We start from the raw sequence: 24,530 nt of genomic DNA on the forward strand, positions 1-24,530 counted from the left end.
GGTCATATTAAATTTGTGTCTCTTCGTCTGTGTTCGGTTAGCACACGGATGAGACTGGCCACGCGTCATGACAACATCTTACATGGATCTTCAGCACTCCTCAGAATATAATATTATTACCATCTTGAAACAAGCCCTCGCCATGTTTCAGTCTACAAACTGTAAGACTTCAAACAAGTTCTTCAAGAAGACACAAGACTTCAAACATATCGACGCTTGAAAGGGAAACGTGACTAAGCGACAATGCGTGAACTTTACAGTAGATTAATTTAAAGTTGAAATACCTGAAAAAAAATCTATTTTAACGAATCTAGCTGTAGGATTGAAATGATTTTAATAGACTTAGAAATATATTTTTTTGTGTATCAATGTTTTTTGCCTATAATTTATGTTTATTGTCGCTTAGTCACGTTTGCCTTTCAAGCGTCGATATGTAGACACGTACTCTGCATTGTCCGCACTATCATTTCAGTTCAACACAACACATTCCAAAGTCCTACACTTTCTGACAACATTTGAATGTGAATGTCCCAAGTGATGTGGATGGATTCTGTCCTGGACGTTTCTATTGACCTATTTTCATAAAGTTCAGTTAGATCACTGGGCTTATGAAACTATGATAGTTGCAAAATAACAATTGCAATTCAAAATGTGTTCAGTGACAATGTCATTGACGTATGTAATCCTGAGATTGTACTGCGGTAGGTACATTTAAGTCGCTCCACCCTATTGCTTCGTTAGCTCATGGGAATTCAAAATTAAATCTATATCTCAAGTAAGTAAATACTGGTATAGTAAATTCATCACATTTTTCATTGCACAGAATATGAAGTTCATCTTGGCACGGAGCCTTGTCGCACCGACCACAGATAAAATTTTATTTTTCCAGACTGAAGTAGCCACTTGTCTTGCTTAAAATTATTTACCAATCTCACTAAAGGTTGACCCTCTGAGTTCTCTGAGAATTTTAAAATATTTTGCTTTCTCAACTTGTAATTGCCAGATATTTTTCATTTTATTTAGTTTAGTAATATGCAGGCTTAATCATTAATACGCATTACGGCGTAATCATGTTGTACACGTTGTACTAACAAATTATGTCATATTTTAATTAAATCAAGTAATTTATCATCTGTGCGTGTATTTATCACTGGATCATCCGCATGGGGCGCGGGCGCTCCGCGAGGGGCCTGCAGGCCGCAGGGGGGCGGAGCTCCGGGCTCGAGGGGGCCGGCGGGCGCACCGTGCTCCTAGGGATGCCTCTGATTGGGTACTGGGATTCTGGAATGTAACAAAGCGTTAGCATTAAATAAGTTTTGCTATTTAAAATCATTTTGACTAACTTGGGCAGTCAAAGAAAGTTTAGCTTGTAAATTTTGTTATTGCCGTATAGACTGACGAGCATATGGCCCACCAGATGGTAAGTGGTTACTGTCGGTCATGAATGTCAGCAATGCCAGGGACAGAGCCAAACCGCTGCCTACCGCTAAGTACTCTCCACAGGCCTCGTTTGAAGAAGGACATGTCATAGCGCTCGAGAAACACTGTGGAGGGGAGCTCATTCCAAAGCGGGATGGTCCGCGGCAAACAAAAAAAAAATCTAACAAGTCTTTGTTTGTTATAAACAAATCGATTAAATTTTATCAATTTGTGATTTCAGAAAATTTAGAAGATGCTTTATTAAAAATAAAATATAGGATAGTTAGTATGTTATTGCCATCTACAGGAGCAATGAGAAACTAATCGAAGCGAGGCAATCTAGTGGCCGGAGCCCGTAAACATTTTTGTTGAGTGCTTGAGTTGCATCTATCTACTAACTAATTTACGTGTATTATCTGTGATGTTTTGTGCGGCACGTTCCAATCTCTAGCCGGTACTTGGAGCCATTGGTCGTGTTCACGTTGCTTTCCAGGATATTTAGTCACTGATCACCCAGCTTCTGAATGTGCGGGAAGCGTACTGTTATAAGACGGCCCTGCGTCCTTTACTGCTGACACGCCCCTATTTTTCTGCTCAGTCAGTATTTTCAGTGGAAAGCAGTAAACCATAGTTCCTAATAGCATCAGTCGATTTTCGACCTCCGTCGCGACAACACGTTTGTTGGTTTAACTCGAAAATTGTATCCTTCAATATCCTATATTAAATCGATAATTAATTAAAAGCCAATAAACCGTGTTTTGTGAAAACTTCTTTTTTTTTAAAAGAAAATCCCGAATCCCCATAACAGTACGGTGTGTACTCTGTCGCGGTAGTTGAGTGAGATGGGGTGAGGCGGGGTGAGGTGGGCGAGACTGACCCGTAGAAGGCGGGGAAGCTGGTGTCGGCGTTGAAGTGGAAGTTGACAGGCGTCTTGGGCGAGGCGCAGGAGTAGGCGAGGTAGTCGAGCGCGGCGCGCGGGTGCGGGTGCGACAGCGCGGGCTCCGACGCCGAGCGCGTGATCTTGGGCACCAGCCGCAGCACCGCCTCCAGCGCCGCCAGCACCTGCCGCACCACGCGCCTTACACACCGCTCCCTTCTCGCACTCACTATTACTATTAGTGGTACTAGTACTAGTAGGAACACTTGTCCGCACGGGTAGGTACCACCGCCCTGCCTGTTCCTGCCGTGAAGCAGTAGTGCGTTTCGGTTTGAAGGGTGGGGCAGCCGTTGTAAATATACTATCGACGCTTGAAAGGCAAACGTGACTAAAGGACAATAACTGCTTTGTACATAAATGATAGGCAATAACCATATTTGATGCGCAAAAAAAATTATTTCTAAGTCTATTAAAATCATTTCAATCCTACAGCTAGATTCGTTAAAATAGAATTTTTTTCAGGTATTTCAACTTTAAATTAGTTTACTGTAAGTTCACACATTGTCGCTTAGTCACGTTTGCCTTTCAAGCGTTGAGACCTTAGAACTCATATCTCAATGTGGGGGACGGCATTTACGTTGTAGTTGTCTATGGGCTCCAGTAATCACTTAACACCAGGTGGGCTGTGAGCTCGTCCAGCTATCTAAGCAATAAAAAAAAACATTATTTTAAATATTTTTCAGTTTTCGCGGTCAGGCACAGTTTTTTATTTATTGCTCAGATGGGTGGACGAAGTCACGGCCCACCTGGTGTTGAGTGCCATGAGTTGTAAGAGTGCGGTAGAGTGCGGTAGAGTGCGGTAGAGTGCGGTACCTGGCGGAAGAGCGGTCGCGCGGCGCGGTCGAAGGCGACGCACTCGGAGAAGGTGCGCTTGAGCTGCGCGGGCGCGTCGGGGCGCAGGCGCCGCACGTCGGGGCGCAGGCGGCCGCGCCCCACCAGCCACAGGATCTGGTCCTTGTTGTTGAGGTGCGAGTAGGGCAGCTCGCCCGCCATGAGCTCGTACAGCACCACGCCGTACGAGTACACGTCCGAGTGGAACGTGTAGGGCGCCGGCTCCTCCATGCGGATCACCTCGGGCGCCATCCACAGGATGCTGCCCGTGGGCTGCTGCCACTGCACGCCGCCTGACGACGACGACTCTGACGCATCAGTTCAACAGCTTGCTCACTTATTTATTTTGATTTCAAATTTCAAATAAATATAAAAATGAATTGCTGTTCGTTAGTCTCGCTAAAACTCGAGAACGGCTGGACCGATTTGGCTAATTTTGGTCTTGAATTATTTGTGGAAGTCCAGAGAAGGTTTAAAAGGTAGATAAATATGAAAATACTCGGAATTAAATAAAAATAACAATTTTGTTTTTCCTTTGATGTGTCCCCCGTCGGACTGATTCCTTAGAATAGACAGGACAACACGAAGGCTATCCTTCCAAAACATGCATTCAAGTCCAAATAAATTTAAAAAATATTATACAATAAATATGAAAATAAATATCTATATCATACCTGACCACCGAACTTTAGCAGTAGCAAGTCCAAAGTCTCCAATCTTTACCGACCAGTCATCTCTCAAAAATATGTTATTTGATTTCAAATCCCTGTAATGGATAAATATAAGTTAATTAGCAACGCTTGATATTCATTTTTTTCCCACTGTCTATTATTGCTAGACTTTACCTACCAAACATCGAAGGGAATCGAAATTAATACAATTTACTTCAATATTATGAATAAACAAGCCGTACTCGCCCGCTTCGCTGGGCATTTAAGAAGAACATTATTATTTATTGTCATTATTATTAGGGAATCCAACACTCATATAAATATTAGCCTATCCATTCAGTACATGTATTTTCTACATGGATACCAAGTTTCAAGTCAATCAGATGCATGGTTCAGCAGTTATAACGGAACATCCGTAAAAACCCACTGTAGTTTTATATCTATATTAATATTATAAAGAGGAAAGATTTGTTTGTTTGTTTGTATTGAATAGGCTCCGAAACTACTGAACCAATTTGAAAAATTCTTTCACTGTTTGGAAGCTACACTATCCCAGAGTGACATAGGCGATAATCTTTTTTGAAAAAATTAGGGATCCTTACTAAAACTTCAATAATGTAACCCAAGGTGTAAAAAAATTACCTAAAGTATTCTTTGGATCGCGTGCCCTGCAAAAACTATTGATGATAGAATAAAATAATGTACTACGACTTTGTAGAATATTTACATAAAGTGTCGCGACAGCATATGTCTAACTATTATAGTTATGCCGCAATAAGTGTTCTTTTATTTAAAAAAATAAAACAACATTAAATATCGTTGAAATATTTGTTAAAGACCCGAGCGGAGCCGGAGCGGGCCGCTAGTATTAGTATAGAGTAGTGCGAGTCGGGGGAGACCTGTGTATGATGTTCTTGGCGTGCAGATAGTCCATGCCCTGGGCCGTCTGCCTGGCCACGTCGATGAGGTATATGATGGGGAAGGGCGTCTCGAGCACGTGCAGGTGCTGGTAGAGCGAGGAGCCCTCGCACCACTGCGTCACGATGGCCAGCGACGGCTTCGACACGCAGCCCATGAACAGCAGGATGTTGCAGTGCCGCGTCTTACGCAGCACGGCCACCTGCACATATATATATTTTTTAACGAATTTTATGACATGGTAACTAAGACCTTTAGGTAATGTCTTATTTTAATTTGTGGTTTGTTATTTGTTGTTCGTATTTGCGGGATATTATACTCCGAACATATAAAAGTAAAACACACCATTTCCCGAATATCTATAATGTGTACAATGTTATATAATATAAACTAAAAAGAGTAAACAACGCTAGGCACTACAAGATACAAATTAAAATTAGAATTACGTTTTACAATCAACTTAAATCGACGCGCGCGAAACTTGTATGTGTATAACTATATTCTTATTTTGATGAAATATGATAATATGGAGTGAAATGAAATGAAGATGATTAATTTGAGACATTAATCAACTGGGATGAAATTAAATGAAATTGTATGGGATGAAATATAATCTCAGTAAAATGATGGTCATTTAGTGAGATTTTATCAGTGAACTTTTTGAAGGATCCCGAGAAGCTACGTCCGGCGGTTTTGTTTCATTTACCCACATTTGTGCACTTTCACAGATATTAAACAGTTAATAAACCATCGTTATTACACATTTACACCTAAAAAAACACTAAATAGACAAAACAAAACAAATCACACAACTTCACTCCTCGCGTTCCCGCCAAACAGTCCGCCACCTACCCTGCACCACGCAATGCAACACGACTACACGTAACTCTACTTGACAAATAATTTGCAACAGGACCACTACTCGCCCGGTTACGCCGATATGCTCTCTCAAGACCATCAGCTTAGCTAGGAAAATTATTCTCTCTCTTCTTTCTATGTTTAGCTTAAGTAGAACTACTACTTAAGCTAAACATAAAAAGGGAATATGGTTTTCTACTACAATTCAGTTTGTACATTAATTATTACTCAGTGTCGTGAAGAGTGCTCGCTACACTGTCTAGAACAATACAACATTCTTCAGCACTTTTAACTCATGTTGGGGCGCGTTATAAGTCACGACCAGGCCGTGGAATCGTCCACAAGTCACAGTAAAAAAAGCACAATTGTGTTCAGTAAAACCAAAATACACACCTCATTTTTGAAAGCTTGCAATTGTGCCGGAGTGGGTGTTTTGACATTCAACGTCTTCACAGCGACCGGGCCGTGCCAGTGCGCCTTGTACACCGTCCCGAAGCTCCCGGAGCCTGCGACGAGCGACACGTGAGTACACACACTAGACCAGCGGTCGGGCAACTTTTTAAATTATTACCCCAAAATATTTTTGTGAAGTTGATATTACCCCATGGCGAAGAACAAAAAAAAAAAGGAATAGCTTCTTTTTAGCCTCTTTCAAATTATAGCCCCATGATAATTTTGAAAAGAAAACAATAACTAAAAATTTCATTTAAACATCATTTATTCAATTTATCCATGTAATACCTAGTAATACATAACGGTAATAATAGTAATATATTATGTAATATACAGTTGAGGAAAAAAAATCGCCCCTACAGAAAATTATAAGTAAATGATAATTTCTTGTTATTTTATGATCCATATGATATTTTTCTTGTCTTAATTAGACGAAAAAACTAGTTTGAATTTTATATATAGCCCCCATAAAAAAGCTTTTTTAATTTAAATGATTTTTTTGTTCTATCTTTCGCCGCCTGAATCCTATACATTTATGTGTTTGTGTCTCTATGGACTTATTTTTTCGTTTCGTTTCATTTCGTTTCATCGAGTTTGAAATCACAACGATTCTAAAGAAGTTTCACCTTTTTACTTACAAAAGTTTCATTTTTACCCCCCAAAATTTCATCTTACCCATTTGGGGTAATTTACCCCGGTTCCCCGACCGCTGCACTAGACTGAGACTGACCTATCCTGGCGCCGATGAGTATTTCGTCGGCCGGGATGACCCAGTCGTCGTAGCTCTCCCGCGGCGACAGCGCGTTCTTCCACGACTCGTCCGCAGAGCGCGCGCGCGCCCGCCGCGGCCGCAGCGTGCCCGTCGGAGACGTCTGCCACACAGTTGTGTTCTCGTGTTCAACCTTTTTACTGATTGTAGGGCCTCTTGTGAGTCCGCACCACCAAGAGGGTGGGGTAGGTGCCACCACCCTGCCTATTTCTGCCGTGAAGCAGTAATACATTCCGGTTTGAAGGGCGGCGCAGCCGTTGTATCTATACTGAGACCTTAGAACTCATATCTCAAGTGAATTTTTATTATTTTTATATATTTGCCCTTGTAGGCAGACGAGCATACGGCCCACCTGGTGGTGGGTGGTTACCGTCGCCCATGGACTTCAGCAATGCCAGGAGGCAGAGCCAAGCCGCTGCCTACTTACATTTACGTTGTAGATGTCTACGGACTCCGGTAACTACTTAACACCAAGTGAGCTGTGAGCTCGTCCACCCAACTAAGCAATAAATAAATATATACACTTCACATTATATGACCATATGTGTACGCGGTTTTATCCATTGGGTTTGAGTTGATTAGATTTCTTCGAGAACTATTTGCATAGCTTTTTCTAATGTTATAGATTCAAAGCTCAGGCTCTTACTCCATGACCAGACCTCTTTCGTGTTTATATGATTACCTACATCTTAGTTGTTTTTCAATTTAAATAGCAGTAATGTAAATGTTATAAGTGTGCAATAAGAGGATGGTGTGTGTGGTGTCGAGTGTCGTGATGCGTCACCTGCGTGCTGTGGCTGTGCGGATGGTCGCTGTCGTCCGCCTCGTCCTTGCTGGGCCCGCTCGAGCTCAGGTAGTTCGACGACTGCGTGGAGTTGTCGCTGCCGTGCTGTACGCCCAGAGCAACAATATAACGACTTCACTAATATTAAGAGTGTTGTTTTTTTTAAGCTATTGTATAGATTTTATCGCGGGCCTGAGCGTGGCGACCGAATCATGAAATTCCGTAACGAATAAAACCTTACAGCCCTCACTCCGCCTACCATGTAGCTCGCGTTCAACACATTCACACGTTGCGCTTGTGTAGTGTTTGTGAATAAGCGCGTGGCGTGACGTCACACTGCATGCGCATCAAGAAAAGTCTGCCCATCTCTCTATCACGCGGTCTAGCTTATGAGTGTGAAGGGGACAGTTAAGGTTTTGCTTTTATTAATATTGAATAAAGCGTCTTCTTGTTTTATTATTGTTTTAATATTAAATTGTCATTGTCTAATTATAATTGCATAAGTTGATAAAAAATGCTATATATATAATGCTATAGCTTTACCGCGGCAGTTCCCGTGTGCCACACGTTTTTTTTTATTGCTTAGATGGATGGACGAGCTCACAATCCACCTGGTGTTAAGTGGTTAGTGGACCCCACAGACATCCACAACGTAAATGCGCCACCCACCTTGAGATATAAGTTCTAAAATCTCAAGTATAGTTACAACGGCTGCCCCACCCTTCAAACCGAAACGCAATACTGCTTTACGGCAGAAATAGGCAGGGTGGTGGTACCCACTCGCGCGACCTCACAAGAGGTCCTCTACCACTAGTAAAAATTATTATTTTAAATGATTAAATGCTGTTTTGATAAATATCAGAAAAATGTAGGGTAGACGCTGTAACACCAAAGTGTGAAATGGTGGTATGTGGGCAGAGTCGGGCCAGTCAGTTAATCAGTCAGTTTGTCACTTAGTCAATCGGAACGAAATTGTCGGTTTACCCTGTCGTTGTGAAAATTATTTGTTTAGAGTTTTAATAATAATTATTCTGCTAATTCCAGTTTAAGAGCGGTAATGTACTAAGTACAACGGTATGCGGTCCCTCGTGCAAGGTCACGCCTCCGCTGATTAATAATCGCGTTACATTGCGTTGAAACAGAAGTAAGATCATTTTGATATTTTCATTTATATTTGCAAATAAAATAATGTTAAACAAATAATAATACTAAGCTAGAGCGCGTATTCTATGATTGTCGGTCAACTTTGGAGTTAGTCTAACTAATGTATACTAACGTTAGTCTCACTAGCACAGCTGTACCTGTATCCAGACCAGTGTGCCTCGTGCGAGTTTTTTAACGTTCTCGATAGCGTAAAAGTCAACTCTATGCAGTTAGAAATATAACTGTGAGTTAACTTTTACGCTAACGAGAACGTTAAAAAACTCGCACTAAGCACACAGGACCATAATTGTGTTGATGGTTAGAAAAACTATATTACCTGACTGTAGCATTTTTGATGTTCAGCTAGAGTCAAAGGCTTCTGCACCATGTTGATGCAAACATTTGGAGCAGAATTTGATCGGTCTTGCTGGTTCAATGAACGTGGGTGTGGTTGTCTGGTGGACAAAATAAACAGATTACAGACATTAACAATAGAGAATTGTATAACGTATGACACAGAGAGTTGATACAAAAATGAAGAAAAACTAGTTTTTTAAATTAGTGTATATATTAATGGAACCAAAACTTGTCAAACGTAACTATACTGAGATCTTAGAACTTATATCTCAAGGTGGGTGGCGCATTTACGTTGTGGATGTCTATGGGGTCCAGTAACCACTTAACACCAGGTGGGCTGTGAGCTCATCCACCCATCTAAGCAATACAAAAAAAAACCAACTGTTTTTTCCTACCTATTCGTTGGTAGTATACAGGGCAATTCCAGCTACGATCGGACGGGTAGGTGAGCTCACGGGTTCAACCTGATAGAATTTGCTAACACCAGCCCTAGCAAGAGCAGTGCTTCGCTGAATCTACCACCGGATCGGAATAGCGACCCACCGACAAGATCTGGCGAGAAACTCAGTAGGCTGTATCTATGGGTTAGTTCACTCGTGGAATCGACGAGTTCCACGAGAACCGGTGCTGGAGGCCTAAAAGCACCGAGAGTAAATCCGGTGGATCCGACAAGACATGTTTTGGGCGACGGCGGTTTTGCATTGACCCGTTGCTTGGGCAAGTAATTAGCGGCGGTACACACTAAGCGGATTATCGTGTCGCGCCGCTTTGTCGAAGTAGTGTTCTGACACTACCTTAAGATGCTTACGTATAGGTTCTAAATTTAGGTCGTCGTGAAGGTCAACATTCCTCACGTACCACGGTGCTCCGGCGGCTATCCTGCAGAAACGGGATTGGATGACCTGAAGAGAGTTTATGTGCATGCGCGCCACGTGAGCGAACACTAAGCTTGCATAGGTGTCGACGGAAATTTTATGCTACTCACTTGCTCTGGTCTCCTCTCATCCCAGGATGGTACCCGAAGTGGGGAGGATAGTGTAGAATGCCAGCTTGAGTTTCTGGGTTCTGTGCCAACAGTGCTGCATAATATGTATCTGTCATACGTACCTGTCGTAACGAAATACAAATCATTATAATTATCATGATTACAAGGCTTAATAACGAAAACGGTTAGTATTTAGTATTGTTTTTTTTTTTGCTTATACTAGCTATGCTACTAGCGTGAAGATATACTAGATACACCGAACGTTTAGGCGAGCTCAAGGGACTAAACCTGACGATTTTGCTAACACTAACTCTAGCAAGGGCAGACTTCGCTGTATCTACCACCGGATCGGAACCGCGACTCGCTGAGAAGATCAGGCGAGGAACTCAGTGGGCTGTTTCTGTAGTTATATTTTCGTGACGAACCCTTCGTCGCAATGGAGGGGTCTGACGAGAACGGTGACTGGTGGTTGGAGTATCTAAAAGCACCGATAATGGATCGGGAGGATTCGAGGTGACGTGTTTTGGGCGACGGTGCTTCTTTACTATTTGGTCTGCAGGCTCAGTTATGTTTACTCAAGTTAAGTAACAATATAAAAACATATATAGCTTTCCAATGTCAAACCCTGGAATGGAAACTTAACAACGATTACCACCTAATTGATTAAAGCCTTTTAGGGTAAGTAAAGTAAATTACTGTGCCACTGGGTTGACTTGAAATTATTGTTTAAGATGTTTTGCATTATGAGATGAAAGTATACTTCTTTTTGTCTCAATCAGTCTGATGTTTGCGACACTTAAAACACAGTAAGTAATCCAGTAAATGTTTTTTATAAATTCTATAAGGAGCCCCACTTCCTTCAAAGTTAGTAAGTAAGTAGTTATTAATTACTATTTCATATCAATAGGCAAAGAAAAAGTTCAGTACCTTATTCTGTTTTATAGGTCAAACTGTTCTTTGGTTTAGTAGTGATTATAAAACATAGAAAGACATTATAAGAAAAGAAATACAAAATACTTAACAACAAATAGATAAAATTACGACATAAACCTAGAGTTTGTAATAATATAAACTAACCTGATGGCACATACTAGGAACTTTATCAGCGCATCGCTGGTGAAACTTGAAGTTACACTGCGAGCAGTAAAATCCATTGAAGAGTAGTCGCCTGCAGCACTCACAGAAAGCTAATGTGAAGAATGTCTTACGAGCGAATTGATGTGAGATGTGAGTCATTATAGGTAGCCCGTCAAGAGTCCGAACTGTTACCTGAGCAATCAACGGGATAAACATTAGCATTGATTATCAATAAAAAAATAATCACTCATCAGTTCTCATCTTAATTCAAAAAACAAAAACAACGAGCAATATTAAAGTTGTGTATTGATTTGATGTTTGATATGGCCCATTACTGAGTTAATAAGAAAATTACTATAAGTTTATTCATCTTGCTCTTGAAGGTTTGGAACTAGTTAATATCAGAATTAGGATACTGTATATGAATGTAGTGGAATATCTATCAAGTGCCACCAGATGCCATCCTCAGATTGTTTATAGAAGTGGACATTTTGACCATACTTAAAAGGTCATGTTCATCCACAGAATATGTCCTTGGTAAAAAGATGTAATGGGCAAAAGTATATAAGATCATATATGAGGTCTATAAAATCAAAGGCAGCTAAACGCCATAATGTCGTAAAATGTATTAACAATGGCTCGTATCTTGTTTAGTTAGTTGAACATGCTTTAGTGTTTTCATGTTATAACAAATGCAGCTTAATCTCTAACAAATTCAGTTCAAAAAAGTTAAGTTTACTCTGCATTAAGTACTATTAAATGAAGTTTTATCATTTGAAATTCAGATTATTAGTAATATTCTCAATCTTTATAAATATGTTTTAAAATAAAGAATATTGTAGCTATACAAACAAAGTTATTTCAGATTCTCAAACCGGGAGTGTTGCTAACACTGGCCCTAGCAAGAGCAGTACTTCGATGGATCGGGAGGATCCGTAATGACGTGTTTAGGGCTGATTTTTGTAGTTTACCTGAATATTTGACAGACTTGGATTTGACAGACTGAATATTTGACAGACTTGATTTTATAGGCCTCATATATATTTTTTATTAAATATATATTTATCACCATTCTGAGTAGGTATTTATTTTAATTCAACTATTCAAAAAAATATAGATTGCAAAAAGATTTTTTATCAGCGACTCCAGTTTACAGTTTATGGAATCATACCAATTTTTTTTCACAATCCTAAAAGTGAATTATTTTTATACACATTTTCCTGACTGTTTATGAAAAAGTAAATGTTAAAATGAGTAAAAAATCAGGGAAAACATGTTGTAAGCTTTATAAGTAATTAGTAGTTATTGTTTTATTAGTAATTAAGAGATGATTAGTGTACACTGACCTCTTCTGCATCAATAGTGGTTATATCAATGTCCCACGGTATAACTTGGTTGTAGCCCGTCCTCACAACCTCACACATCTCGCAGGTCAGGTTCCGCAATTTGAGCGCTTTGGAGAGAGCCACACGCAGTGTCACTCCCTCTTTGACCTGTACACTGGTTCGCTGCTGGTTCGGAAGATGGGCTCGAAGAAAAACTTTCCGCTGACGAGTTAGAGTGTCAAACTTTTTTGAGTCATCAAAAAACGAGTACTCTTCGCTATGATCTGGAGAATCGGTTTGTAATAATTCTCGTAAATGCCTCTCCCGCTGCTCCAGCGTATGTAGCTTTGACGTTAGCTCCTGATACTCAATTAGATATAACGAAGGTGGGTGCTGGAAACCAGCGAATTTAGCATTCAGCGCATCGATGTTGTGGCGAGTCACGTTTATAATGTTCTGTATATTCCTGATCTCGTACTCCGGATCCGCAGTCTCATCACTGTCCGTCGACGTCGACATGTTGTCACTGTTAAGCGATAGCGCAGGTATATTTCCATTAATTCGTGCACAATTTTCTTTTTCGCTAGTTACTGCCATTTCTTTTTCAATATTTTTTTATTTCATGCGCAGACTCGCCGCGCAAGACATGATTGTAATTGCCATTATTCAAAAAAGAAAATTCTACTATTCCACTTCATTCTTCTACCCTACAATTTAATAAAATTCATAATTTCGTAGTCTCAAGTTGGTCACAAAAAAATGAATTTTGGGTTCGGATTCGTTACGCAGTTTTTTTTTTTTTTTGGTCAGGAGTAAATCGCCGGACTTCCGCCCTCCACTAGGGACGGCGGGCGGAGCATGTCGGAGTCGAACCGACTAAAACCTCCTGTCGCTCAACAACCAACGTCCAAACCTCACATGAGACAGAACTCATGAAAAGGCAAAGGGGGGAAAGTGAAGTGTTTAGTGCGGAGCACATCTCTCCCATCACCCTCCCCCTCGGGACGCCGGACTGGCGGTCGTCAGCGCCATGACCACCAGCTCTCTCGGTCGGTAGGCTATCCGGAGCCCGCCTAGATGGCGCCGGTTAGAGTGAGCTATCCTACGGAATACCCCGCTGGGTCAGAACCAGCGTGGGTCGAGGATAGCCGGCCTTCCATCACCCGGATACTCTTGCGTAAAACGCGTGCAGAGCAGCTTGCACGACGTCTTCTTAGGTCCCCCTCGCCGGTCCCCAGACCGACATATGAGGGGGACCCGAAACACTTAGAGGGCCAGGGCTTGGGCGAAATCCGCCTCCCTGGCCCCCGCTCGACGGCGGCGGGCTTGCGCGTCTCTAACGCGCCCCAACGCCTCCTTCTGTGAGATGGTGCACTCGCAGAAGTCGAGCATCGCCTTCCACGACTCGTCGTCGCCAAGCATCGATGCCACAACACTCGGCAACGACAAGTCGTTTCCTATTTTTGCGACGAGGACACGGCGCCACCCCTCCCATGCGGGGCAGGCGACGAGCATATGCTCTGCCGTGTCCAAGTCGCAATCACAATGGTTCGTTACGCAGTGTACTTCCTTCATCTTGGAAGTTGTTCGTGAACACGTATACGGTTAGTAATTTACGCTTTTCCTACCTTGTGCTATCTGTTTACAAGATTTTAGCTCATACTACGTACCTAATTACTATCCTAACACAGATACACATATAAGTGTATTCCTCCTCCTTGCATCGTATTCGTCAATGCTGAGAGAGTACCCTTCTGTATAATCACTTTCTCATGCACGGTCTTTCTCCATCTGTTTTTAAATTCCCTTCATTTCAAAACAAGAAAAAAAACTATTTGTTGTTGTATATTCCCACCTTCTATCGAAAAATCCAAAATTACTTACATGACAATAAATTTTATTTCATACGTGTCATTTCACTTTCTGTACTCAAACTTGGCTTTTTTTAGAAAAGGATTAAACTTATCGGTTAGTTCCCTTTGCCTGCTTTTACCCTAACAAAAAAACTTTATTGGTTTTATTTTGTACCTTTGAACATGCTAAAGGAACTTAATTCATAACTCCAGTTTTTAGTACATTCGAGCTTAAAACTAATTCACTTCAACTAATTTCAGCTTAAAAGTACTACTAAATGCTGAACAATTCTGAGAAGCCACATCCAGCAAATAAAATAATTCACCCAATATATATCGCTCCCTGCGTTCCCGCCAAAAGTCACTAATCCCTACGCTTTTCTATGCAATGCACTCACACGATGGCGATGATTTACCAAGCCCAACGATGCCAGGCATAGATAGATTACCTATAGCTTACACTGAAGTAGGAAACCTATGGAAATGAAACGTCAACAAAAAATTCGTGCCACTGTGACGTCATCTGGCCACAAAACATGGCGGTTTTAGTGCTGCCCAGAAGATTTTAATGTTAGTAGGTTTTATCGATAAACGTTCTTGGCTTATTTTATATATTGTTGAGTATGAAGGTATTTGTAGAATTTATACTTTAATAGGAAGTAAGTAAACTACTCAAAACAAAATAGGGCCCACCATGTTTTTTTAATGAATTTTACAGATTATTTTTCTTTTTTCAGTTATTATGATTAGGAATGAATAAATTAAGTTTTTGAAAGTGTGTAAACATTAACAAGAGTAAGTTTAGCCAATTTTATGGAATTTAGTCAAAATTTACAGTTTTTAGGAAAGTTGACAGAAATTATTGATTTAAGTAAAGTTTGATTTTTATTTTTATTATTGACTAAATCAATGAATTTGATGGTGCTTAATAGCGAGTAGGTCCTCCTCTATTCCGTATGCACTCTCTGACCCTATCTGGGACACTTTCAATCAAGTGGGTGATGTTTTCCTCGGGTATTCGCCCCCAACACAATTTTAGGGCGTTTATGAGCTCTTGTCGATTAGTCACATTACTGAAGTTCGATTTGAGGCTTATTTTCAGTTGGTCCCATAAATGTTCAATGGAGTTAAGATCGGGACTCATGGCCGGCCACGGTAAAACCGTAATATTGGCCTCAGAGAAAGCTCTCTGGGTTGTTCACGCTGTATGTGAGCGAGCATTGTCTTCCATAAAGACGAAGTTTTCACCTACTCTTGGTGAAAATGGGATGACATGAAGCCGAATTATTCGATCGACATACTGGGAGGCAGTTATGGGGCCTTCTTCCAGAATTACCAGCTCAGCTTTACCGAGCAAGCTTATTCCAGCCCACACCATAAGATTTGGATCTTCAAAACGATCCCTTTCACGTATGCAAGGTTCTGAAAAACGTTCTCCTTCTCTTCTCCACACACACACTCGACGATCATCGCTGAAAAACTTCACTTTACTTTCGTCCGTAAAGAGTACATTTCTCCAGTTGTCTGTTGTCCACTCAGCGTGCTCGCGAGCAAACCTCAAACGCGCTGCACGATGCGCCCTTGTCAATATTAGACGAATAACATGAGATCTGGAACGTTGTCCGTCTTCATGGAGCTGATTTCGTATGGTTTGATCACCAATTCGTGTACCAGTCGATTGCCGCAGTCGATTTTGTAAGACGCGGGCGAAAATCGTACGCTCTCGACGTGCAGTCAATCTGATATACCGGTCTTCCTGAACGGTTGTAGCTCGCGCTCTTCCTGATCCAGATCTCCCCGTTACACTACCTGACTCTAGAAAGCGTTCCCACGTGTTTCGAATAGCTCGTCGCGACACACCACGACGTCTTGCCACTGATCTCTGAGATTCTCCCTCCTGAAGCATAAACACTGCTCTTGTTGCTGTTTCCACATCCATATGACGCCGAGAGCCAGGCATAATGATCGCGAGTAACACCGAAATCAAGTCAAAATGAAAAAAGTAGACGTGCGACTATAACATTCAGAACGTGATTGAGGGTACAAATGACTGAGAATTTGAGTAATAAACGTTTTTTAGAGTACTTCACTTTTTTTGTCTACACACCATTGAATTCCTGACTTGAAACATTGATAACGTTAGATAAACATGTCAACAATACTTCGAAATGTTTTTACTTCACTATTTACTACCAAACAATTTTTTTTAGACGAAATTCGAGATTAACTTAGAGTGGGCCCTATTTTGTTTTGAGTAGTTTATATTGTTATGTGCAAAGATGATGTGATTTAGATATTATGTGAAATCTAAAACGAGTTCGTGCTTCAAATTTTCCAAATAAACGATATGACGATTTTTAAAATTTGCTACTCTGATTTTATAAAGTTGTCGTTTGCCGCAAAACATAAAGATATGGCATAGTACAGTGCCATCAGCCCATTTCTAGCATGCTGAATGTTATCGTATTTTGAGTACGTGTTTTTCTTAGACTATTACAATCTATTTTAATTGTTTTGCTGACCTAAAGTCCGTAACACACTACCGCAGCGCACCTCAAGGAAGGTGCACCGCACTACCGCACCGCATGCAAATTTTAAACTTATCAAGGGACCGCCTGATAAAAAAAAACACCTACAGAACATTTATTCGTTAATGAAATTACAAACGTCATTCCTTGTGACTTCCTCTCTAAAATCACTTAATTAATAAATATTTAACGAACTTACAATAGTGTTTTACTCATTGCGGAATAAAACTATTTTATTTAAATAGTTCCGAAGAGATTTTGTCGGTAGCCATTTTCCCGAAATATCTAAACAGAATGTCTAAATATGTTTTGATGACATATTTTAAAGAGGTATTTATGATTAGTGTCATGATGAATAGATTCCGACCGAAAAATGGTGTCCGATTTTTCGGATGAGGGCTCCATAATGAATTTAAATATATATAGATAATAGTTTTGGGGCATCGACTTTCTTGAGATCCTATAAAATATGTTTTAATTATTATTTTTGTATGTTTTAAGCATGATAAAATTAGAAATTTTATATAAGCAATCATATTAAATCGATATCAAAGTCAATAAATAATGTACAACCCAAAACCACTGAAGTAGGACACCTATGGAAATGAAACGTCAAAAAAAAATTCGTGCCACTGTGACGTCATCTGGCCACAAAACATGGCGGTTTTAGTGCTGCCCAGAAGATTTTAATGTTAGTAGGTTTTATCGATAAACGTTCTTGGCTCATTTTATTTTAAATATTGTTGATTGAATGTATTTGTAGAATTTATACTTTAATAGGAAGTAAGTATATTGTTATGTGCAAAGATGATGTGATTTAGATATTATGTGAAATCTAAGACGAGTTCGTGCTTTAAATTTGCCAAGTAAACGATATGACGATTTTTAAAATTTGCTACACTGATTTTATAAAGTCCCATCTGCCCATTTTTAGCATGCTGAATGTTATCGTATTTTGAGTACGTGTTTTTCTTAGACTATTACAATCTATTTTAATTGTTTTGCTGACTCTAAAGTCCATAACACACTACCGCAGCGCACCTCAAGGAAGGTACGCCGCACCATTAAACTTATCAAGGGACCGCCTGATAAAAAAAAACACCTACAGAACATTTATTCGTTAATAAAATTACAAACGTCATTCCTTGTGACTTCCTCTCTAAAATCACTTAATTATTAAATATTTAACGAGTTGACAATAGTGTTATAAAACTATTTTATTTAAATAGTTCCGACGACTTTCTTGAGATCCTATAAAATATGTTTTAATTATTATTTTTGTATGTTTTAAGCATGATAAAATAAGAAATTTTATTTAAGCAATCATATTAAATCGATATCAAAGTCAATAAATAATGTACAACCCAAAACAGAGGGCCGAACTGACGTGACAATGACATTTGGCGCGCTAAACATGGCGGATTTTCGGCCTCATTAGACGGAGACGGAGACATTTACGTATATTCATGTTTCATTTTATGTACGCACTGAAATACTGTTATATTGTTTTCCTGCGAGTTAAAGTGCTGAGTAAGAACGAGATAGATATATGTTTATGTATGTGCCTTCAAAATGGGTGCTATTTATATAAGCAATTGTACGTATAGAACAATATGTCGTGTCCCTACTATATAGGTCTATGCCACTGAAGTAGGAAACCTATGGAAATGAAACGTCAACAAAAAATTCGTGCCACTGTGACGTCATCTGGCCACAAAACATGGCGGGTTTAGTGCTGCCCAGAAGATTTTAATGTTAGTAGGTTTTATCGATAAACGTTCTTGGCTCATTTTATTTTAAATATTGTTGAGTGAATGTATTTGTAGAATTTATACTTTAATAGGAAGTAAGTATACTGTTATGTGTAAAGATGATGTGATTTAGATATTATGTGAAATCTAAGACGAGTTCGTGCTTCAAATTTGCCAAGTAAACGATATGACGATTTTTAAAATTTGCTACACTGATTTTATAAAGTTGTCGTTTGCCGCAAAACATAAAGATATGGCGTAGTACAGTGCCATCTGCCCATTTCTAGCATGCTGAATGTTATCGTATTTTGAGTACGTGTTTTTCTTAGACTATTACAATCTATTTTAATTGTTTTGCTGACTCTAAAGTCCGTAACACACTACCGCAGCGCACCTCAAGGAAGGTACGCCGCACCATTTGAATCACTCTCACTTGAGAGTGATTCACATTTTAAACTTATCAAGGGACCGCCTGATAAAAAAAAAACACCAGAACATTTATTCGTTAATAAAATTACAAACGTCATTCCTTGTGACTTCCTCTCTAAAATAACTTAATTATTAAATATTTAACGAGTTGACAATAGTGTTTTACTCACTGCGGAATAAAACTATTAAATATATATAGATAATAGTTTTGGGGCATCGACTTTCTTGAGATCCTATAAAATATGTTTTAATTATTATTTTTGTATGTTTTAAGCATGATAAAATAAGAAATTTTATATAAGCAATCATATTAAATCGATATCAAAGTTAATAAATAATGTACAACCCAAAACAGACGGCCGAACTGACGTGACAATGACATTTGGCGCGCTAAACATGGCGGATTTTCGGCCTCATTAGACGGAGACGGAGACATTTACGTATATTCATGTTTCATTTTATGTACGCACTGAAATACTGTTATATTGTTTTCCTGCGAGTTAAAGTGCTGAGTAAGAACGAGATAGATATATGTTTATGTATGTGCCTTCAAAATGGGTGCTATTTATAAGCAATTGTACGTATAGAACAATATGTCGTGTCCCTACTATATAGGTCTATGGTCTATGCCCAAAACAGACGGCCGAACTGACGTGACAATGACATTTGGCGCGCTAAACATGGCGGATTTTCGGCCTCATTAGACGGAGACGGAGACATTTACGTATATTCATGTTTCATTTTATATACGCACTGAAATACTGTTATATTCTTTTCCTGCGAGTTAAAGTGCTGAGTAAGAACGAGATAGATATATGTTTATGTGTGTGCCTTCAAAATGGGTGCTATTTATATAAGCAATTGTACGTATAGAACAATATGTCGTGTCCCTACTATATAGGTCTATGATAGCTTAGTATTCGAGATGCCAGGTGTAGGTATTATAATTGCAGTAGATTTACTGTTATTTTTTTGCTTTCACCGTCTACTGTATTGTAAAAATAGTGTATTAAAATATTTATGAATTTCAGGTTTAAAAACTTTTAGACAAAAAGCACTGTGCGACTAAGGCATGTGAATATAAGCAGAGGGAAATCCCCGCGAAACAGTTTCTTCAATTGAATTAATGGTATCTTCTGTACTTTCATGGGCACTAAAGATTTATAGACAATTATTATTCTACAAAACATAATTTAACAAAAAGTATATAAATCAATTGGTACTTAATGTGTCTCATGCGACACATCGATGATTGCTCACATGTGGGCATTGAAACGCCACAGTGAATTGCACAAACGTATCAAGGCATTTCGGATCCTCCCGATCCACTATCAGCGCTTTTAGGTACCTCAAGCACCGGTCAATGTGCTCGTCGAACCCGTCGCTTGCGACTAAGGGCTCGGCAAATTAACCCTCAGACACAGTCCACTAAGTTTCTCGCCGGATCTTCTCAGAGAGTCGTGTTTCCGATCCGGTGGTAGATTCTGCGAAACCATGTTCTTGCCAGAGTTAGTGTTAGCAACTTCGTCAGGTTAGAGCCCCGTAAGCTCACCTACTCGCCCGGTGTTGAACTGGCATAACCCCTCAAGCATAGGCAGGAAAACAACACAAACGTATTTTTAAAAGTCAAACTTCGGAACTGCGAAAATAAAGTTAGCAACTTTTGTGACAGCTTGGAGTATCTAGTAGGGTTATAGATTATCTATATAGTTGAGATTTGCTGCAAACATTTTCAGGTTCTGAGATTATAAATAATGAAACTCAAAGCAGATCATTATATATCAAACGCAGAAAATTATAATTTGCATAATTACTGGTGGTAGAATGTCTTAAGCATACCGAAACGCGCGTTGGAGGTTGAGTCGAGTCGAGTTACGCTCGTGTGAACGACTAAAGATACGGGTGTTAGATTTTGTTGTATTTCAACAAATCTTGTAAATTTTTATAGCTTATGATCAAAATGGTTACAATACAGATCATATTTAAAGTGAACCATCAACACTGGTAGATCCTGTATTAAATGAAGTTTACCTTAAGATCATTGAAGTTACACTTTAAACAAGTTATATTAGTGGAATACTATACATAGAGCACAAAGGAATGTATGTATTTTATGATTCTTTGAAAGGAAAGAATCATTTATCTATATTTTAAATAAAAATGACTTCAAGGCGAAATAAAAATTTAAACTAAAATAGTGTGCATTAAAATGTGTATTGGTACTTTCACTTGTTGTTGTGGTAACAGTACAGAATCTTAAAATAAGTATTCTTATATAACTAAAGCCTTATATAAAATTATAACATATCGAAGTCATCTCTCTGTAAAAGAAAAAAAAAGAAATATTAGTTTAAGTTTCTTCCGTTTTATCTATGCAAACACATCCATGTCTTTGTTAATGACAATGTTATAAATAATTGATCCCTATATAATGTTTTCATTTTTTTTTAATTTCATATCAAAACCAGTGTGACATTATGCTGTGGACAAGTTCTAAAATTTATTTAATGCATTACTGCTTTCCATTTAACAAAAGTTGTTTTTCACAACTATTCTAAACCTCTACGCAGAGCTTTTTCACAATTATATTATCAATATGTAAGTAAACTTAGAAATATGAATAAACATTAAAAAGTTTAATGAATGTGTATTGTGTATACTAACCATTTCATTATATTCCAGAACATGTTTTCTTATTGCTGAACCATCAACCCATGTAACAAAGTCCTCCAGTGATCTGTTGACAAGGAATGCAGGATCCTTCACTACTTCAGGTCCCACTCTTACATGTCCTTGTTCAATAAACTTTGTGGCTTCTTTAATAGTTTCTGACATTTTATCTGTGCATTTATAAACATCAATAATTATAAATGATATTTATTAATAAAAATGCAAATTCCAAGAAATATGTTATTGTAATGTTTATGGAAACAAGTGATACTCACTTCGAACCATCAACACAGGCAGCCTTCGCCTACAGAAAGAACTGGCAGAGACATTAGTGGCCAAGGCAAGATCCCATCTTGTCGGTATCAATCCAATTTGGTAAAGTTTTTCCAAAAGTTGAGCACTTGACTCTGTCCTGAATTCATTATTTGGATCGAGGTCTTTTATCTTGTTTGCGAGCTCTCTGATATCACGAGACAATTTGTTATACCTAACAATTCACACAATAATAGTTTTAGATTTATTATTAATTGTATTTTACATCAATTAATGGACAGTTTATATCTAAAGCGGCCAAATTCCCGCATTCTGTGGAACCCTCCTGTAGAACCTTCCTGTAGAACCAGTTGTAAATTTAGGATACTACAGTAAAAAATTTGACTCAAATACGACTTCAGTGTGCTGAATTTAGAATTTAGGCATAACGACCGATATTCCCTATTAACAAAGTGTCAGACATTTCATTTAAATAAAACTGGCTGTCTCATAATATAATACATAGCTCATAATTGCAAAATTGCCTTACTTTGTGTAATCCTCACGCTTTTGTATACAAAACTTTTTCATAACCTTCACTTCACTAATATTGTTATCTAACTTCCATGATATAAAGTCTACTTTCTTTAGCAGTTTCCCTTCATGAAATTTAAGTTTTCTGACCATTTTGGGAACACCGAGCACAAGGATATAGGTTATGTAGTGTTTCTGCTTAAATAAAAAATAATAATAAAATCAAAAATCTAACAGAACATTGATTATAAAGTCGTTTGTCAAAACTGAGTGGTTCTACGCGCTGGAAAGGCGAAGGTATCAGACCATACTCACCATCTTTTAATTTTTTTGTTAAATAAAATATACAAGAGTGGAGAATTATATTATTATGTATGAAATGAAGCGAGTTTATTTATTTGGAGCTATAATGAATTGTGATGAAATGAAATGAAACGAGATAAGATGGGATCAAATATGCTCTCAGTAAAATTGTTTTTAAGTGAAGAAACACTAAATTAAAATATTTAAACAGCTTAGAGATTTCGCGAAACAAGCCCAGGATATGAAGATATTATGTGTTTTATAAAACTATAGGTACGAATTACCTGGCCTAGTTTTGTCGCAAAGTACTCATGTGATCGAAACACCGGAAAGGGCTGTTACGATAATCGCTTAAAACCAGGTAGACAGATAACTCATTCTGCCATGTGTGTGTGCTTTAGCAAATTTTTTAATTTTAAAATTTATTTTATGCACAACAAGTCTGATCGTGTCTTCATCTATTTTTCTTTCTGAGATTTCCTACCTGGGAAGATCCGGTGAGAAACTCAGTGAGCTGTGTTTGTGGGTTAATTTACTCGCCAAACCCTTCGATGTGAGCGACGGGTTCGACGAGAACGGCTACCGGTGCTTAAGGTACCTCAAAGCACCGTTAGTGGATCGGGAGGATCAGAAATTACGGGTTTTGAGACGACGTCGACTGTTTAATATTCAGTCTGCAAGATCGGGTATTAGTTACCGGCGGTTATTGTGAAAGGGCTTCCGCTGGCTAACCAGCAAAAACGTAGTTGGAGGGCTTGGGGGATGTCTATGTGGACGCGGGCCACGTGAGCAAACACCACACCTGGAGATGTAATAACGGATCGGTTTTTTAAAGTGTTACCTTGCTCCAAAGGTAGATTACACTCCACTTACCAATCATGGGGTGAAGCCTGCCGAGAAAAAAAACGTCGCTCGGTCGCGGGCTTTATGTGTCATCACCTGAATGCATCCAGAATCCAGAATGACTTCCAGGTTCTGGACTGTCCTCGTTCTATGCTTAATGACCATTATCTATATATATTATCTATAAAAAAATAAGTATATGATTAACTTGAAGTCGTCGTGGCCTAACGGATAAGACGTCCGGTGCATTCGTGTTGAAGCGATGCACCGGTGTTCGAATCCCGCAGGCGGGTACCAATTTTTCTAATGAAATATGTACTCAACAAATGTTCACGATTGACTTCCACGGTGAAGGAATAACATCGTGTAATAAAAATGAAACCCGCAAAATTATAATATGCGTAATTACTGGTGGTAGGACCTCTTGTGAGTCCGCACGGGTAGGTACCACCGCCCCGCCTATTTCTGCCGTGAAGCAGTAATGCGTTTCGGTTTGAAGGATGGTGCAACCGTTGTGACTATACTGAGACCTTAGAACTCATATCTCAAGGTGTGTGGCGCATTTACGTTGTAGATGTCTATGGGCTCCAGTAACCACTTAACATCAGGTGGGCTGTGATTCGTCCACACATCTAAGCAATAAAAAAATAAAAAAATAATAATAACCATTCTGTCATTACATTACATTTAATTTGGCAGGACTTCTTAGAGAAACGCGAGAAGTGAAGTTGTGTGAATTGTTTTATTTTGTGTATTTAGTGTTTCTTCGGGTTTACATGCGTAACAACGGTGTTTTATTAACTATTTAATATCTATGAAAGTGCACAAATATGGGAAAAT

The 24,530-nt window shown here is 39.0% G+C and overlaps 2 protein-coding genes across 3 annotated transcripts; both read right to left on the minus strand.

The window, feature by feature from the left end:
• Positions 1–641: 641 nt before the first annotated feature.
• raf (raf kinase, effector of Ras) lies at positions 642–13,229 on the minus strand. 2 transcript variants are annotated; one of them, XM_028173866.2, is made up of 12 exons: positions 12,549–13,229; positions 11,203–11,394; positions 10,126–10,247; positions 9,121–9,238; positions 7,641–7,745; positions 6,818–6,959; positions 6,028–6,140; positions 4,758–4,978; positions 3,862–3,953; positions 3,170–3,480; positions 2,297–2,481; positions 642–1,281 (listed from the first exon to the last, which is right to left on the minus strand). In XM_028173866.2, exons 1-12 carry the CDS (start codon positions 13,122–13,124, stop codon positions 1,251–1,253), a joined length of 2,208 nt encoding a protein of 735 aa, XP_028029667.1. In that variant the 5' UTR covers positions 13,125–13,229; the 3' UTR covers positions 642–1,250. The 2 variants fall into 2 exon arrangements, with proteins under 2 accessions (XP_028029667.1, XP_028029666.1); XM_028173865.2 differs by having other exon boundaries at positions 3,170–3,495.
• An 8,054-nt stretch (positions 13,230–21,283) lies between these two features.
• On the minus strand, positions 21,284–22,774 carry LOC114242612 (U3 small nucleolar ribonucleoprotein IMP3). The gene is made up of 4 exons (XM_028173838.2): positions 22,561–22,774; positions 22,034–22,245; positions 21,753–21,928; positions 21,284–21,409 (listed from the first exon to the last, which is right to left on the minus strand). The coding sequence occupies exons 1-4, from the start codon at positions 22,695–22,697 to the stop codon at positions 21,386–21,388; spliced, it is 549 nt and encodes a 182-aa protein (XP_028029639.1). The 5' UTR covers positions 22,698–22,774; the 3' UTR covers positions 21,284–21,385.
• Between the last annotated feature and the right edge of the window lie 1,756 nt (positions 22,775–24,530).

The sequence above is a fragment of the Bombyx mandarina genome, chromosome 15, assembly GCF_030267445.1.
Source record: "Bombyx mandarina strain Sakado chromosome 15, ASM3026744v2".
NCBI lineage: Eukaryota > Metazoa > Arthropoda > Insecta > Lepidoptera > Bombycidae > Bombyx > Bombyx mandarina.